This window comes from Telopea speciosissima, chromosome 9, assembly GCF_018873765.1.
Source record: "Telopea speciosissima isolate NSW1024214 ecotype Mountain lineage chromosome 9, Tspe_v1, whole genome shotgun sequence".
In the NCBI taxonomy this organism is placed as follows: Eukaryota; Viridiplantae; Streptophyta; class Magnoliopsida; order Proteales; family Proteaceae; genus Telopea; species Telopea speciosissima.
The window spans coordinates 2,164,228-2,178,904 of NC_057924.1; the positions used below are offsets into that span (position 1 = coordinate 2,164,228).

Genomic DNA, 14,677 nt, shown 5'->3' on the forward strand with positions numbered 1-14,677 from the left:
TGACTTACTGTACCAATATCTATAACCCTTTTCCTTTCCTAAGCCGAATCGCTCATTAGATCTGAGAATTTAAAAGGTACCACCGTGGTCCCTATCCCACCATTTTCTCTCCCCCCCCCCCCTCCCCCTCCCCCTCCCCCAACATCCTCAGTTACTGCAAATTAAATTTCTCCGCAGTGACAGACCATTCCCAAGAACGTCACCAAACTCACAAAGTCTTGCATCTTCCCAGGAAAACCAAACTCTTCTCTAGCTGCTAGATTAAGGGTTCCAGACTCTGGATCAATTCAAAATATGCCAGTCCGGAATGTCCAGAATCAAGGTCAATCACGGCCAATTCTGATCCTAATCAGCCAGGGGGGACTATAGGCAACAGCAGCATTAGCCCTAGCTGAGTGAATAGTTGAACTATAAACTGTAATAAACCCTTGACATTCATGGCCCTACAACATCACAAGCAGGATATTTCTGAATCCTTGTCCAACCAGAAATGGTTACTCAAATCTGGCACTGCCATGAGACAAGCAATCACACAACTTTGTCTTTGATTTATTCAGGAAATCAAAAAGATGATCAGAACCCCTACAACAAGTAAAAGGAAAGCGGAAAAAAGATGGCCACAGAGGATGCAAAGCATAAATTACAAGGTAAACAATGACTTCCATGTCACAGCCAAAAGAGCTACAATATCATCTAAGATGAATGTGACATTGCTTTTTTCTATGCGGTGACAATACAACAGACTCGGGCTAAAACTGTTAAAAGGTCCCTCTGGCCTACTTGTAACTTAACAGCCACACCAGCTATTTTATCCAGTAGGTTAAATAGGTGGGGCACTTCTTGTAAGATTTCTTTGCCCAAAATGCAGAACTTTCATATCTAAGACAAAGAAAACAGTTAGAGTTAGGTCGGGTTTTGATTATGACAATATACATTAACCCCACCCTGCGGCAACTATTCATGGAGTTATTGGGGCCATTTGTTGGGCGATAATTTTCAGGCAAACTCCACTTTTGGGGCTGATTCTGCAGAACAGCAAAGTTACCTGGCTTACTGTATCCATTCAGGTCAGTTCAATATTGAGAAATAAAATGACTTCGAGGAATCTTTGATCATGCATCCATAACATGTCATCCTCCCTGCCAACTGTGCAGTTCCACCACCACTCATTGCCTGAAAATACTTCTGTTGCCGGAATTATATGACTACAATAAATTACAGCTGCCAACTGTGCAGTTCCACCACCACTCATTGCCTGAAAATACTACTGCTGCCGGAATTATATGACTACAATAAATTACAGCTGCCAAGCACAACAGACCATCCGTTTATCAATGATAATCAACTGAAATGAAAAAAGTTGGGGTGAGGGAGGGGGTGTGTGTGCATATATTTGAAAGCAAACCACTGCTCACCTATGTATCTTTCATGTAAACAGTCAAACCTCCACCTCTTGACCTGCAGTTGGTTGATCTTTTTCATCACCTTCTCCCTCGACATCCTCATTATCTTCCTCCTCGCCAGCTAGTTTTGTAAGCTCTTCTTGGATGAGAAGCTTTATAGCTGACTTTCTTGACTTGAGATCAATCTTGAAATGCCGAGCTGAAAGCAAGTAGAAGTTGACACCTCAGTGCTATTCAGTGCACTTCACTCATTATCATTAAAATCAAATTAGAAATCAACTGGAATTTTTTTTTTTTAAAAAAGCACCTACCGAGCATCTTGAGAATGTCAATGAATGTTGCCTAAAAAGTAAAAGCAACAAAAGGGGGAAAAGAAAAGGAAATTAGTTCTGAATTATAGTCAATAACCAAAACCAAACCAAACCAAACCACCAATTAAACTTCTTTTTCTTTTGGAGGGGGGGGGGGGAGGGGAGGGAGGGGAGAATAGTGTCCTGGGAAAATAGAGGGATACACAAGTGAAAACTGAGAATGGAATTGAAGTACAAGCTACCCCTGCAGCCGTCGGGATGTAGGAGGATAGGAACACCATTGATTAACAAGGGTAAAAGAGGGGATAGGAGGAAGAAGAATCAATTACAGCAAAGGTTAGAATCATTTGATTGTGGGTAGTAGACGAGCTTTTAGATGCTGCACCACAAACGGACTGTTTGTGTCTGTGAATACCAAAGGAGAGAGGCCAGATGCCCCAACTTCAGAATTTCCTTCATTAATGAGTAGAGATGATTACATTAAGCAGCCTACCGTATTGAAGTCGACTTCCTTCAGAATTTGACAGATTGATCTCCTTAGTTCATCTTCACTTGGTCCGGGTTCTTCCCCTCTGGATTTATCCTTCCCTTTCACTACCTTTTTACCTTCATAAAATTAAGACAATTTTAGGGCATTGTTTTTCCGGATGAATACAGAAGTTAAAAGACATTTAATCCTCATCATCATCACAACAACTACACCATGTTACTGTCCTTAAAAAAATAAAGGTAGTAGAATGACTTGATTCTCATAACAAAGTACTGAAAACCATGAATGAAACATTTATTTATATAGATCTTTCAAATGAAATAATGGTTCTCTACCAAAAAGAAAATAATTGCAAGAGAAAACGGTTTTTCTTTAGCCTGGAAACAAATCCACCAGAACTCTTCCCCTCCCCCCTCCCCACCCCCACCCCGCTTTATTTCCCAGACAAAGCAATCAATTTTTACTTCATTGCATAAAAGAAAGACAACAGAGGAGTTTATTCTCTTTTACTTTTGTGTGTGTGTGTGTGTGTGTGTGTGTATTTGGGGGGCGCGGGGGAGGTGTGTGACTTGTGAGTATTACCAGCTTTCTCCTTGGTGGCAGATTTCACTGGGTTTGAGGCATTTTTCCTGGTCTCCTCATTTTTCTTCTTTCTTGAAAACACCCTTGGGCTTTTATCACTGTTGTCATTGACCTTAGAATGTTTAGATGACGTTTTTGTTGGAGTTTTTTTTGGTGATGTAGTTGGAGTGGCTTTCCTGGAAGTTGTATATTTCTTCATATTAGTTTTCCCATCAGATTCCTTCTTCGATGACGATTTCCTCGAACCACGTTTATGCTCTTCCATGTCTTCTTCAGACTCTCCTATAGATTCATCTTCCTTATCCTCATTCTCAGAATGGTTAAGAACTTCTTCAGGTGCATCCGGAACGCCATTGTCATTCTCTTCATCCTCTTCTTCTTCAGACTCATCTTCCATGTCAGGCGCATTCTTTTTTTCCTTTTCTTTTTTTGGAGTGTCTTCAGACTTCCTTCGTTTCTGTGGAATAGAAAAAGTTACGGGGAACAACATTAAATAGTTTGCAGCTTTCCAAACAACCAGGATATACAAATCACCATGGCTCAAATTCAGAAATCCAAAATGATTTGCATGCCTCTGGTTCTATTAGTATGTGTTCTCTTTCAAATGCTACAACAGATGTTTCCATTTTCACTAAATTCCAACTGTAACAGAAACCTTCATAAAGCAAATATATATGATTCCTTATAGAAACAATCTAAGGATTTCTTAAGACCCAAATTACAAGAAGTAAATAGAACACGCATACAGAGAAACAGAAGCAAGTGCTCAACGAATTTCATAAAAGATTTCTAGTGTGAGATTAATCTTAGATGATAGAAATTCTTGTTAATGATCATTTTCCCCACAAAAGTTAAAAGAGTTTGACAGATTAGCAAAAGAGTTAACAGATTACACAATCCCCGTCTTCTTTCAGGATTAATTTTCGTGTCAAAATGACCATCCCAGAACCTGTCTGATAGAATGTGGCTGTTATCCTAGGTAGTGTGCTCACAACATGTGCAAGTGCATTGTAGACCAGAGTTAAGATACAACATCTAAATATATGACCATTATATTCCATAACCTGGCCAAAAGATCTCACCACTTGGATCCGCTTAACATATATACACACTCAAGAAGAGAGAATAGTGAATTCAGAGATTATATAATAAAGAAGTGAGTCAAATCCAATGAACATTAGAAATTTGTCTTGAATAAGCTCATTAGATCTATGTTTTTAGACCAATAGATATCTAAGTAAAACACCGTGAAACATTTTGAGCTCCACTAAAAAAATCCCACACTGTCACCACAAATCCTGTAGGATTCACAAAGAAAGATGGATACCCTTGATGAGAAGTTTGCAGAAGCACCACCTGACTTTGATGCAGTTCCCTTGACTGACCTCTTGCGCTTTCTATCTTTACTTGACTGTAGCACAATGAAGAGAAGAAAAATAAGGCAACACCAGAAGAGTGACTTTCTCATGGTGTAACATTTGAATCATAAGTTCTAGTTGGGGAAAAGAAACCTGCTGTTTCTCTGTAATTAAAACATCAGTCCTTGCACGCGGAGCTGCCAAAAAGTCTATCAACTTCATAACAATATCTTCCTGAAAATGCAAATCAAACTAATTAAAAAGCCAGACCCAACTTCAAGACCTGAAATGACAGCCAGCACAGTTAAATATGTGTGCTCTTCCGTATGTCAATTCGAACAAATCAATTGCTAGAACACCTTATGGATGACCAGGCCCCTTCACAAGAAAAAGCTTAGCCACTTCATATAGGCATGCCTGGCCTTGCCATAGGGGCTCATGGATGTATGATCTTAGGTTTGAGTCTTTAGCAATATGCCAATTTTACAGCAGAATTTTAAAACTTCACTTCTATGGGCTGCCAGCATGGAATGACCACTATCGCAATGTAAGGAATACAATCATTCAGACAGGAAGATCCACTGAGTAAATTGTTATTTGACCATGAATGGTCAGGAACTTGAACTGGGTCATTCAGGCCTCAACAATCCAAACAGTCTTCACTGCCTGGCCAATAATCCTCGAAAACACTTACAAGACCCAAAAGCTTGCATCTACTATACTTAATATTTTCTAGAGCAAAGTTTTAGATGTAGTACCTTCCTTGTTGTTGTCTTCACAACAGGTATGTCAAGCACATCACAGAATTTCAGCAACTTCTCCCTGAAGCACTTATCAAATTTTTCTTTTAATTTCATCCTTTGCTTTTCCTGCACTTCCTTCAAAGTCCATGATTAGAGAACCAACAACAGGCATTCAGGTGGAAATCACCTTATAAGTTATAACTGGTAATCCAAAAAATGAAGCCTATTCTACTCTTAACTAAATAGCTAGCCATCAGAGTACATATTACTTCTTACCCCTCTAAGAAGAAAAAGAAACAGCATCAGAAAGGTCAGAAACAAAAAGGTCCGGTTATTGTGCACAGTCGTATACGGTGCACTGGCCCTTCATCTTATAAGGGGGGGGGGCAAAATGGCATTAGAAGTTGTCACTTTATGCTTATTTGACAGCTTAAGTGACAACCATATAGATACACAACTGTGCATTTAAACTTTTGCCAAAAAATAAATATAAATTTTATCCCTGCCTTATGAATTTCTTTACCTCATTCTCATGCCACACAAAGCCAGAAAACTGGGATATGTTCTTCTTGAAATCAGATGCCTGCATAAGTTAAAAACAGAAGGAAGGCTGAAGAAGCAGCAATTTGGGCACTTAATAAACCAACCAGCAGAAGACTAAGTGACAGATGTTCCCACAGAGAAAACGACGAATAACAGTCTGAATTTCAAAAGTGGTGAAAAAACACAATCACATAATTTATTTTGTTCAATAAAAGAAATACAGCACAACCACCACCAAAAGTGAATCCAATGCCCATTCATATAAAAATATAATATGCCCAGAGGTAACACACTAACAATGCAATCAACATATCCGCCCACGAATTCAGTTCATGTGATTGATCGCCATTACAGTGATTGAAAGCAAAATTAAAATCGAAACCAATCATATCTTCCATCAAGAAGTTTAATTGATCAAACCAGGACAACCCACGGATCAGTAAGCCCCATTTGGATAGCAGGGAGTGGGGAATGGGCCCCACAATTAGTGGGGTGGGATAATAGAGAAAGTTAAGTGGAGGGAGAATCACTGTAGCATCCCACCCCATGTCATTTGATTGGCTAGGAAGAGTGAGGAGAGAGGGAAGGGAAAGGAGAGGGAGAGAGGGCGAACCAGAGAGGGGATGATGTGAGAGAGAGAGAGTCACTGTAGCATCCTGTAACAGCAGCTGAACCACTCATCTTCGACAGAACAAAGGTTCTGTTCCCCTCAATTACAGCTCCTGAAATAAGGGTTGTATACATCTCCTTTCCACATCTCTCCTCTCACCCCCTCCCAATAATTACTCCCTTAGTTTCTTCTCTTTCCTCTCTATCTATATTTTATCCTCCGCAACCCATTGATTCACCAGCAGAACGAGGTCCTAAGCATCGACACAGATGACCAACAAGGAAGAGCTGCTGAGGGCAATCATAGAAGCAAAGCCCTTCCTTGACCCACTGGCAGTTGGGGGTGGTTGTGAACTGTCAAGGGTAGCTCAAGTATGGAGTCCTTCAGCCTTCGTCTTCCCCCGCTCATCCCTTTCTATCTCTACTTTCTTGATCTCATATCACAGGCTTCCTAGTTCTGCTCGCACGGCTGCGAACGTGACCATGGACCATCTCTCCACCCTCTCTTTGCTCCACGGCTGCAAATGTGACCATTGTGCACTTTCCCTCGCCTTCCCCTAATCAGTAGGACTTTAAAAGGGAGTGGGATAGAGAAGACACAGTCCCGACATAAACCGAAAAGGATTTTCTCATGAAGTGAGAAATCGCACCCATCACAACGGAACAGTTGAAATTTGGAAAACCATGAGAAAGTCTAACAACTTTCCCTCACTGTTCATTAACACTCCCATCAAAACCCCCTCTATCCAAACAGAGCCTAAATTAACTGACAAAAATATCATATCAGGCGTTTACATGTCAAAACCCTAAAAGGCTTACAGAACTTCCCATTTTCTCCCTCTTTTCTTCCCTTACCAGTTCCCACTTCTCATTCCCCTCCTACTTTTGACCATCATGCAAAGTTGCAGACTTGCAGGCCCTTCTTCAATTAGAGAACCAAGTAGCCCTTCATCAATTGGAGACAGAAATTGCAGACTCCCCTTCTTGCTTCTTCACTTTGACTGTCCAACATTTGACATAACCCTCCCAGGCACCAGCAGAAGTTTGTAATGTCTCCTTGGCTCTTAACAGTCAGCAACTTGGAGAATCTGTGTGCTGCAGACATTTCTCTGATGTTATGGTTCCTCTTTTTTATTCCTAAAAATCTTGATTGTTGATTTGTTTGTTCAGTATTCTTGATAAAGTTGTAGGATTATTTTTTTTTGTGATCCTGATAAATAACATCCTTTCCTGGTGAAACACAGAAGAGACTGTAGAAAACCAAAATAAAGCCCATGCTCTTTTTGTTTTTGTTTGCTTATTGCTCTTGATGACTAATATTTTAACGAGTTTGCTTTTATTTAGATTTCCTTTCTTCCTCCATTGTTTCTCTTATCCAGACATTATTAGATAGATATATTCTGTTTTTGAATAAATGTTTCTGAAGTTTAAATTTAATGAACAAGTTGCGGCTGTATCTAATGCAGGAGCATGATCACAGCAGCCCTTGTGGTTTTAGGTATCAGAGCTAAATCTAGCCATAGATACCATGGATCCATACGAGAGGAATCTTTTCTTTCCAAAACATCAAGCAAATGAAGACCATTTGTGAATAGTTAGTGAGCATCTTGAGGAGTGTCAATGGAAGCCGGCCAACCGCTACCCTCACTCGAACGACTGAATGCTTCCTTCGACAAGTTGATCTCGGTCATTGAACAATGGATGGAAGAGAAAGAACAAAGAAGATGATCCAATGGTTGAAGATCAAGTTGAAGAAGTAAACAACACCCGATCGAGATTAATGAGATTAAAGAAAATATTCCAAATTGAAGATGCTTGATTTGACTTTGTTCCTTTGGAGATTATAGACGTTGAATTCATTCTTCCTCCACAAATTGTGGGGTTGGGATCATCTCCTATTCCTTATTTTTATTAAAAGTGCTAGATCACCATCAAGTCAAAGCAAGTGTCTGACGATGCCGATTGAGTGGTGATGATCCTTCCATTCTAAAAACTCAAGGGCGAGTATTTTCACACAAGGAGGGAATAATATAGGGACATGATCAGAGCAGTCCTTGCGGTTTTAGTTTAGGTGAGTTAGGTTCAGTTACTGGTCCAACCCTGACGGGTAGTTCAAATTCTAGTTCACCTAAACTTATCAAAATGGTAGGGCCCAATTGAGAATCTTTTTCAACAGCTTGCGGCTTCATAATTTCCAGATTTTCTGGAATCTTATCTCTGGCAATCATGGGCTAGTTTTTAGGAGTATAATTACTTTATTTTAATTCTAGTTATTTGTTAAGATAGGATGGGAAAGTTATATGTGAATCTAATGTGATGGAAGAAAGAACAAATAGAAATTAAACATCTGGGTTTCACACCACAAGATGGTTCGATTTGATCAAACACCAACCTACCTTGATCGCAGTCATCGCACACAAGGGGTTCCTTGATCAAACACAAGGGATCTTCAGTGGAGAAGAATAGCAACAACAATAGCCTTTTCATTAATCAAATTCGTGTACAATGCTGACCTCTCGTACAAACTTATATAGAAGACTCAAAAATAAACTCCTACACTAAAAAGGAAAGGCCTAACCCAATCCTTAAAATAATGTAACCTAAATTGACTAGGAGAGTAAAATAATAAAGGAAACAGACTCAAAACATGACTGGACTTATAAAATCCTAATACAGCCCAACTGAAACACTTAATAACAATTTACTTGCAACTTAAATTGAACCACATAGAACCGGTTCAATTAGACAACCCAAAACAACTTAAAAAATAAACTAAGTATAAGAAAGTAAGTCCTAATAAAAGCAATCCTGTATGCAGTCTTAATACTAATAGTTTAGGCTTCATTAAAGTGGCATATTACATTGAAAACCCATCACTTTTGGTGATGTATTTGCATCAGAATTCTATCTTAGCCCACGCAAGAGGTTTCCTTCAGGGTTAGTTCCTTTATTGATTGAGTCAATTTAGGAATGCCACCTCATCCCAGTCAGTGGGGAGGTTTAGGAGTGTTTTTTTGTTTTTGTTTACAATTTCCAGCCCAAAAGGAGATGGTTGCCAATACAAGGTAACAAGGGGGATTAATTGGTTGAATCTGAGTTTCAAATTTGGTCAAGTTGCCTATCCAGACCATCCACTGTCCATGGTTCGAAATCTCGGTTGAAACCACCGAAACTCGCAAAATATTTCGGTTTCTATAAAAGTCTAAACAAAACTGGGTGCGACTCAGAAAGAATGAAGGGTTTCGACCGAAATAGTATTACGAAATTAAGTGAATCAGGAATCAGGAATCAGGAATCAGGATTGAATATAGGATTACACAACTTACACATTTTCCCATCAGGTAAAGGGTAAGGATAAAGGAGTTTCTTACCCTTACCCTGATGCAGTTGCATCAGACTATGATCCCAAATGGAGGCATAGACTCAAGCTTAGGAATCCTGCAAGCTAGGAGTTTTAAGGGTCAAGGCCAAATCAAACCTTATTCTCCCCGTTTGTAGCCCTACCTTTGAAACTATGTACTTTACACAACACCCCCCCCCTCCAAAAAAAAAACTAGAAAGCTAATATTTACACACACGCCCAACCTTAGGTAGCACCCCTTAGCCACGCCTGACCATTGCTTAGGCTTGCCTTGTCACCATGACAAATATGGTCACACTGAAAAGGGAGCAAAAAAGTAAATCCCCCCCTCCCCTTTACAGTGTTTGAAGAGCATTTTCATGAGAAAAATACCCTTGTCTTTAAAATTACAGACAGAGTTATTTTAATAAATGGGAGCTGTACCTTCATGTATTTATCTTAATGTGTTTTTGGTAACAAATATCTTAATGTGTTAATACCACTACATAACCAACTAAACTCATTCAACTATATATTTTTACGGAAAGAGATCGCTGCCTGGACCTCTAGAGCCTGCACAAGCGCGCTGGCCAATGGGAGTGTACGTGCAAGCATCACCCTGGGTAGGATTTTTGCCATTCCATGGGAGCAGCATGGTACTTCTGCACGCTTCTGTGCCTAGGCGCAAGAGCCACGTGAGCCACGTGAGCCACATGATCAGGTAACGTTATTTTCCCCATATTTTTATCTTACACTAATAGCCCTAGATTTAGAAACCCAAAGTTGGTCCCAATCACGAAATGTGCATAAATTTATTAATAGGAGGCTTGTGTGGGGTTAGAAATAAACTATAAGAACATAGAAAGCCTAAGTCTTTTAGAGCACAGATTCACTTAAATATATGATTTTCTATCCGCAAAACAATACAAAAAAAACTTAGTCACACATACATATACTTAAATAACCAGGTATCTTCCAGAATACTTATGCAAAATTATTTTCTCGATATCCCATAAGAAATTTATATAAAATATTTGAAAATAAGCACCAGGCACCTAGCCAGATTTTTAAGACTTGTGTTGATTGTTGATGTCATTTTATTGCCCACAGTCGGCAGCTTTGTTTTTTTACACTACTGATATTCACTCAGATTCATATTCTGTACACCACCTGTTCAGTAGAAATGCTTCACTAATTTAGCTTTAGCCACCCAATCAGGCCAGGTCCCTCAACCTTAATTTTCATTGGTCTCCTGCCACATCTTCTGTAAACAGTCAAGACTCCAAATCAAGCTAGGCTGCTCTATATCCCACTGACAACTAGTAGAATGACAACAGCTTGGAGAACAGAAAAATCATTTGATACATTATGTAGTTTGGTATAAATCAATAAGCTCCAGAAAATTTGCAATTCAAAAAATTATAATCTAGATAGAAAGAAAAGCAACTACTCACAACAAGTTCTGGAGTCAAATGTAAAACCTCTATTGAAACAAGTTAATAAAATGCGACTTTAACATTTTTCAGATCACCTTTCCCCTCCGCCCAAAAAGGATCGTGTAAAGTGACTTGAATGCTTCATCTGTCTTCTTCCTTGATAACTCGTATGCCACTGGAAAAAAATACAAAGAATCAAAGCCCAGAAATGTGACAAACTGAAGAATAGATCTCAACTACTCTATTAATCCACAGACCTATCAAAGTTAGAATGTTAAAAACAATTAACAAATAACTCAAGAATAATTAAGTGAATTTCCCATCATTCTAAGCAACCACATGACCAAACCAAGTTAAACAACCTAACAAAGGAAACATTATAATAGAGTTGCACAAACTGACTGATTAAAAAATTGTCACACTGTTATAGCCTATGGAACATGAACCTGGGAGTTTAAATTTTGTTTAAGCACTTGAATTACTTAATAGAAGTCAAATATAAACATAGAATCACTACTGGGATAAATTAGTAACTTTAAATGCAGTCATGAGACATAAATCAACCCCATTGACATTATACATAGCAGCACTGACAGAAAATAACACTGAGATATGGGTTGCAAATATCATTTGATTTTTAGGATTGCTGCGCCTCTAGATCGGTAACAGTCAAAGAATTTCAACTGGACAAACAAATCAGTTGCTACATCTAAATGCTGAATAACAAAGCTAGTTTCTCAAGGAATCCACAGATATTATGTTGGAAATAGAACTGTCACACTGTGATTGGGGATTTAGACTACTACCAGAAACTGGTACCAACTTTAGTATTTCAGCTGTAGGAACAATTCATTGCTGCAGCTCAATTTATTTTTCTCCAAGTCTATTGATAATTTGATATCACATAATTTATTTTATTTGGGAGGATAATCTTTTATTTGTATTTTGATTATTTTAGTAAGTTGGATAGGTAGGAAGATTTTAGAGTTGTTCTTGGTTAGTAGAGCTGTTTCCTTATTGGAGTCCTTTTTCCTTTTCATACTTATATAATTGTAGTCCAAGGATTTAGACTATATGGAATGTAGTCATGCATGATTGCATGACTAAGAACAACAAAGGAAGCATTTCGGTCCCTTTCGTAACAAAGACCAGTTAGTTGTATTCCAAACTAATATTCTCCTATCCAAAGAGTCAACAAGAGTTGTAACAGAAAAGGAAAGGAAACAGAAATAAGTTTCCTTGTAGATGGAAAACACAGAGATAAGATTAAAATATGAATTGCTTGGTCAATCATTATCAAGACAACTGCAATAGCAAAATAAAGTACAAAAAATTCTACCATACCATTAGGTATTTCCTTGAGTGGGGTACCAAGGCCCTGCAATTTATAAGGTCAAACAACAACTGACATCAGTTACAAGGCATGAAGAAGTGAAGAAATAACATCAGAAAAATCAAGAACACCACACCTTTTCAATGTGAAAATCCTTTGCTGGTTCTTTCTCAACAGAAACCACCAACCTCTCAACAGTCTTTCGCTCCCGCACAGGTCGATCAAGAAAGGAGGCTGTGGGAGTATTTGTTGCTTTAACATTTGTTTCATCCACTTTGTTTTTCTTAGCCACCTCCTTCCCCCCAACATTTGACCCCTTAGCACGCTTGTTGTATCGCTTTTCTCCTTTAATCTCCTCCACTTTCACCGTTTTTTCCTTGTTATCTACAGCATTCTCAATGTTTTCTTTGCACTCCTTCTCTTCCTTTTCTTCAGCAGTCACAATGTTTTCATTGTTGTCCTTCTCTTCCGCATTCTCAACAATTTCCTTGCTCTCCTTTTCTTCCTTTGTTTCAGTTACTTCATCCATTTTGACATCGTCCAGTTCTTGTTCTTCTCTTTCTTTTTCCTGTTTGTTCTCTTCGTCCTCCAATTTTTGGTCTTCATCCTTTCCCACAGCCTCGTTCTTCTCATTTTCTTTACTATCTTCATCCATTTCCTTAACTCCAGTTGTGTCCCCTTTGTTTACTGTTACAGCTTCCTCCTTTACAGTTTCAGCTTCACCAGTACCTGCCGGGAGGCCAGAATCCTCAAGCGGGCAAGTTCCATTTGCAGTACCCATTCCATTTGCAGTACCCACAACAACTTTGGTCTCCGTCTCTGCCTCTGCCATTGCTAACCTGCAGTGGCAAGCAAAAGTTCCAGACCAACGATGAGTAGAGGATAACACTTTGCTTCATATTCTTGTTTAATTTTGAAGTTATATGATCGGCAATTGAAATGGTCACCTACAACCAGCTGTATAAATAGCATCTTCTACTTAAAAAGCTAGACAACAAAAAGTGAGGAAGAAACAGTATCACTAAACAGGAAGAGGGGTAGAGCGAGCATTAGAGCAATTAGTAAATATTCTGCGAGCGCTAAATGTCCTGGAACGAAATTGCCGCATCAAAATCACTTTTTGATCCCGAAAAGGATGGAAATTTCACATGAATAGCATCTAGCAGCAAAAATAGAAAATGCTAGCTTTTAAGAAAGAAGGTAGTGACTTCATAACTATCATAGAACCAAGTATGGCTTGGTGGCCAAAGAATTTAGTGAGAAAATTCAAGTCATAACACTGAACAGAACTATTAATTCAGTGAGAGGTGAGAGGATACAAATTAAACACAAAAATTAGTAATAACTACCGTAACCCTAAGCGAATCAAACCGACTTCTGCAGCGAGAGCACCTTTTGAGAAGATAAATACGAAGAACACCACACAGAAAGATCACTAATTGAGAAACCATAAATTAAGCAATGAAGCTTACTGTGGATTTCAACGCGCGAAATGATTCAAAAGAAGTTGATTTTCGCGGGAATCCTACTTAATTCTCCTTTCTTCTTCTGCTTCTGCGTCTTCCTCCTTTGTTCCTCCTCTTCTATTTCTTTTTCCCTCCTCGACCTGAACCGAAACGAGATGTTCCGTTTGGCGTTTATTTGCGGACTTCAAGTCCGGATTTTAAAAACAGTTAAATCGCCATGTCGGGTGAGTGAGACACGAATGAAGTTCCGAAAACGGTATCAAGTATGAACTGCGTCTGCGTGTCTTAGTTTTGCGACGGACGGTTCAGATGTTTCCACGTCAGATCACAGTCAATTTCCGCCAGAGATCAACATTCAAATTTTTGGTAAGAACTAAGAACTAAGAAAAACGAAAATAAAATTCAAACTCGGAAAATGCCGGCTTGACATCGTTTGATATTCGTTTTTTAGTCTTGTATTCCAGCACCAGCGTGCGGCCAATTAGGGAGCACACAAGGGCATCAATGTCGATGGAATTTTTTATTTTATGGGGGGATTGAATGGTAATTTTGCACTCTTGTATCTGGACACAGAAGGTACGCAACCAAACGATGTTTTTTTCTTGACAAACTTTGTATCAAGGGTGTCAATGGATTGCTTTAGTCTGGTTTTCAATCGGGCTGAATTGGTTTTGGTTTAGTATTAGACCAAATCAAAACCAATCTGTTATGACAAAGTTCGATTTAACCAGTTTCAGCCGGTTTGATCTGTATCAGGTTGACTTAACGTGCTCTTATCAATCCATTATCATTTTGTTATCTGTTTAGTTTCGTTTTTCCTATACATACATAACAAATAATGGGAAAACATGTTTTCTTTATAATGTTCTTCAATTTGTACCAATTTTTTATTGGGTTTTTCGATTTCTTACGATTCAGTCTGATTCGATTTTCTACAGGTTTCATGAAACGCACAAACTGAAACCAAAACAATAAAGGGTTCATTTCGGTCTAAATTTCGATCACTTCAATCATCCATCCGGTTCAGGCTGGAAATTGATACCCCTACTAGTAGTACACACCC

The 14,677-nt window shown here is 38.8% G+C and overlaps 1 protein-coding gene across 5 annotated transcripts; it reads right to left on the reverse strand.

Moving 5' to 3' along the window:
- Nucleotides 1–518: 518 nt before the first annotated feature.
- Nucleotides 519–13,728, reverse strand: LOC122640409 (nucleolin-like). Of its 5 annotated transcripts, none has more exons than XM_043833586.1 (13): nucleotides 13,621–13,727; nucleotides 12,285–13,105; nucleotides 12,160–12,193; nucleotides 10,911–10,990; nucleotides 5,411–5,470; nucleotides 4,903–5,013; nucleotides 4,298–4,378; nucleotides 4,114–4,197; nucleotides 2,787–3,255; nucleotides 2,208–2,320; nucleotides 1,715–1,745; nucleotides 1,416–1,602; nucleotides 519–1,221 (listed from the first exon to the last, which is right to left on the reverse strand). In XM_043833586.1, exons 2-12 carry the CDS (start codon nucleotides 12,978–12,980, stop codon nucleotides 1,439–1,441), a joined length of 1,923 nt encoding a protein of 640 aa, XP_043689521.1. In that variant the 5' UTR covers nucleotides 12,981–13,105; nucleotides 13,621–13,727; the 3' UTR covers nucleotides 519–1,221; nucleotides 1,416–1,438. The 5 variants fall into 5 exon arrangements, with proteins under 5 accessions (XP_043689521.1, XP_043689522.1, XP_043689519.1 ...); XM_043833587.1 differs by having other exon boundaries at nucleotides 2,787–3,243; nucleotides 4,903–5,022; XM_043833584.1 differs by having other exon boundaries at nucleotides 4,903–5,022.
- Between the last annotated feature and the right edge of the window lie 949 nt (nucleotides 13,729–14,677).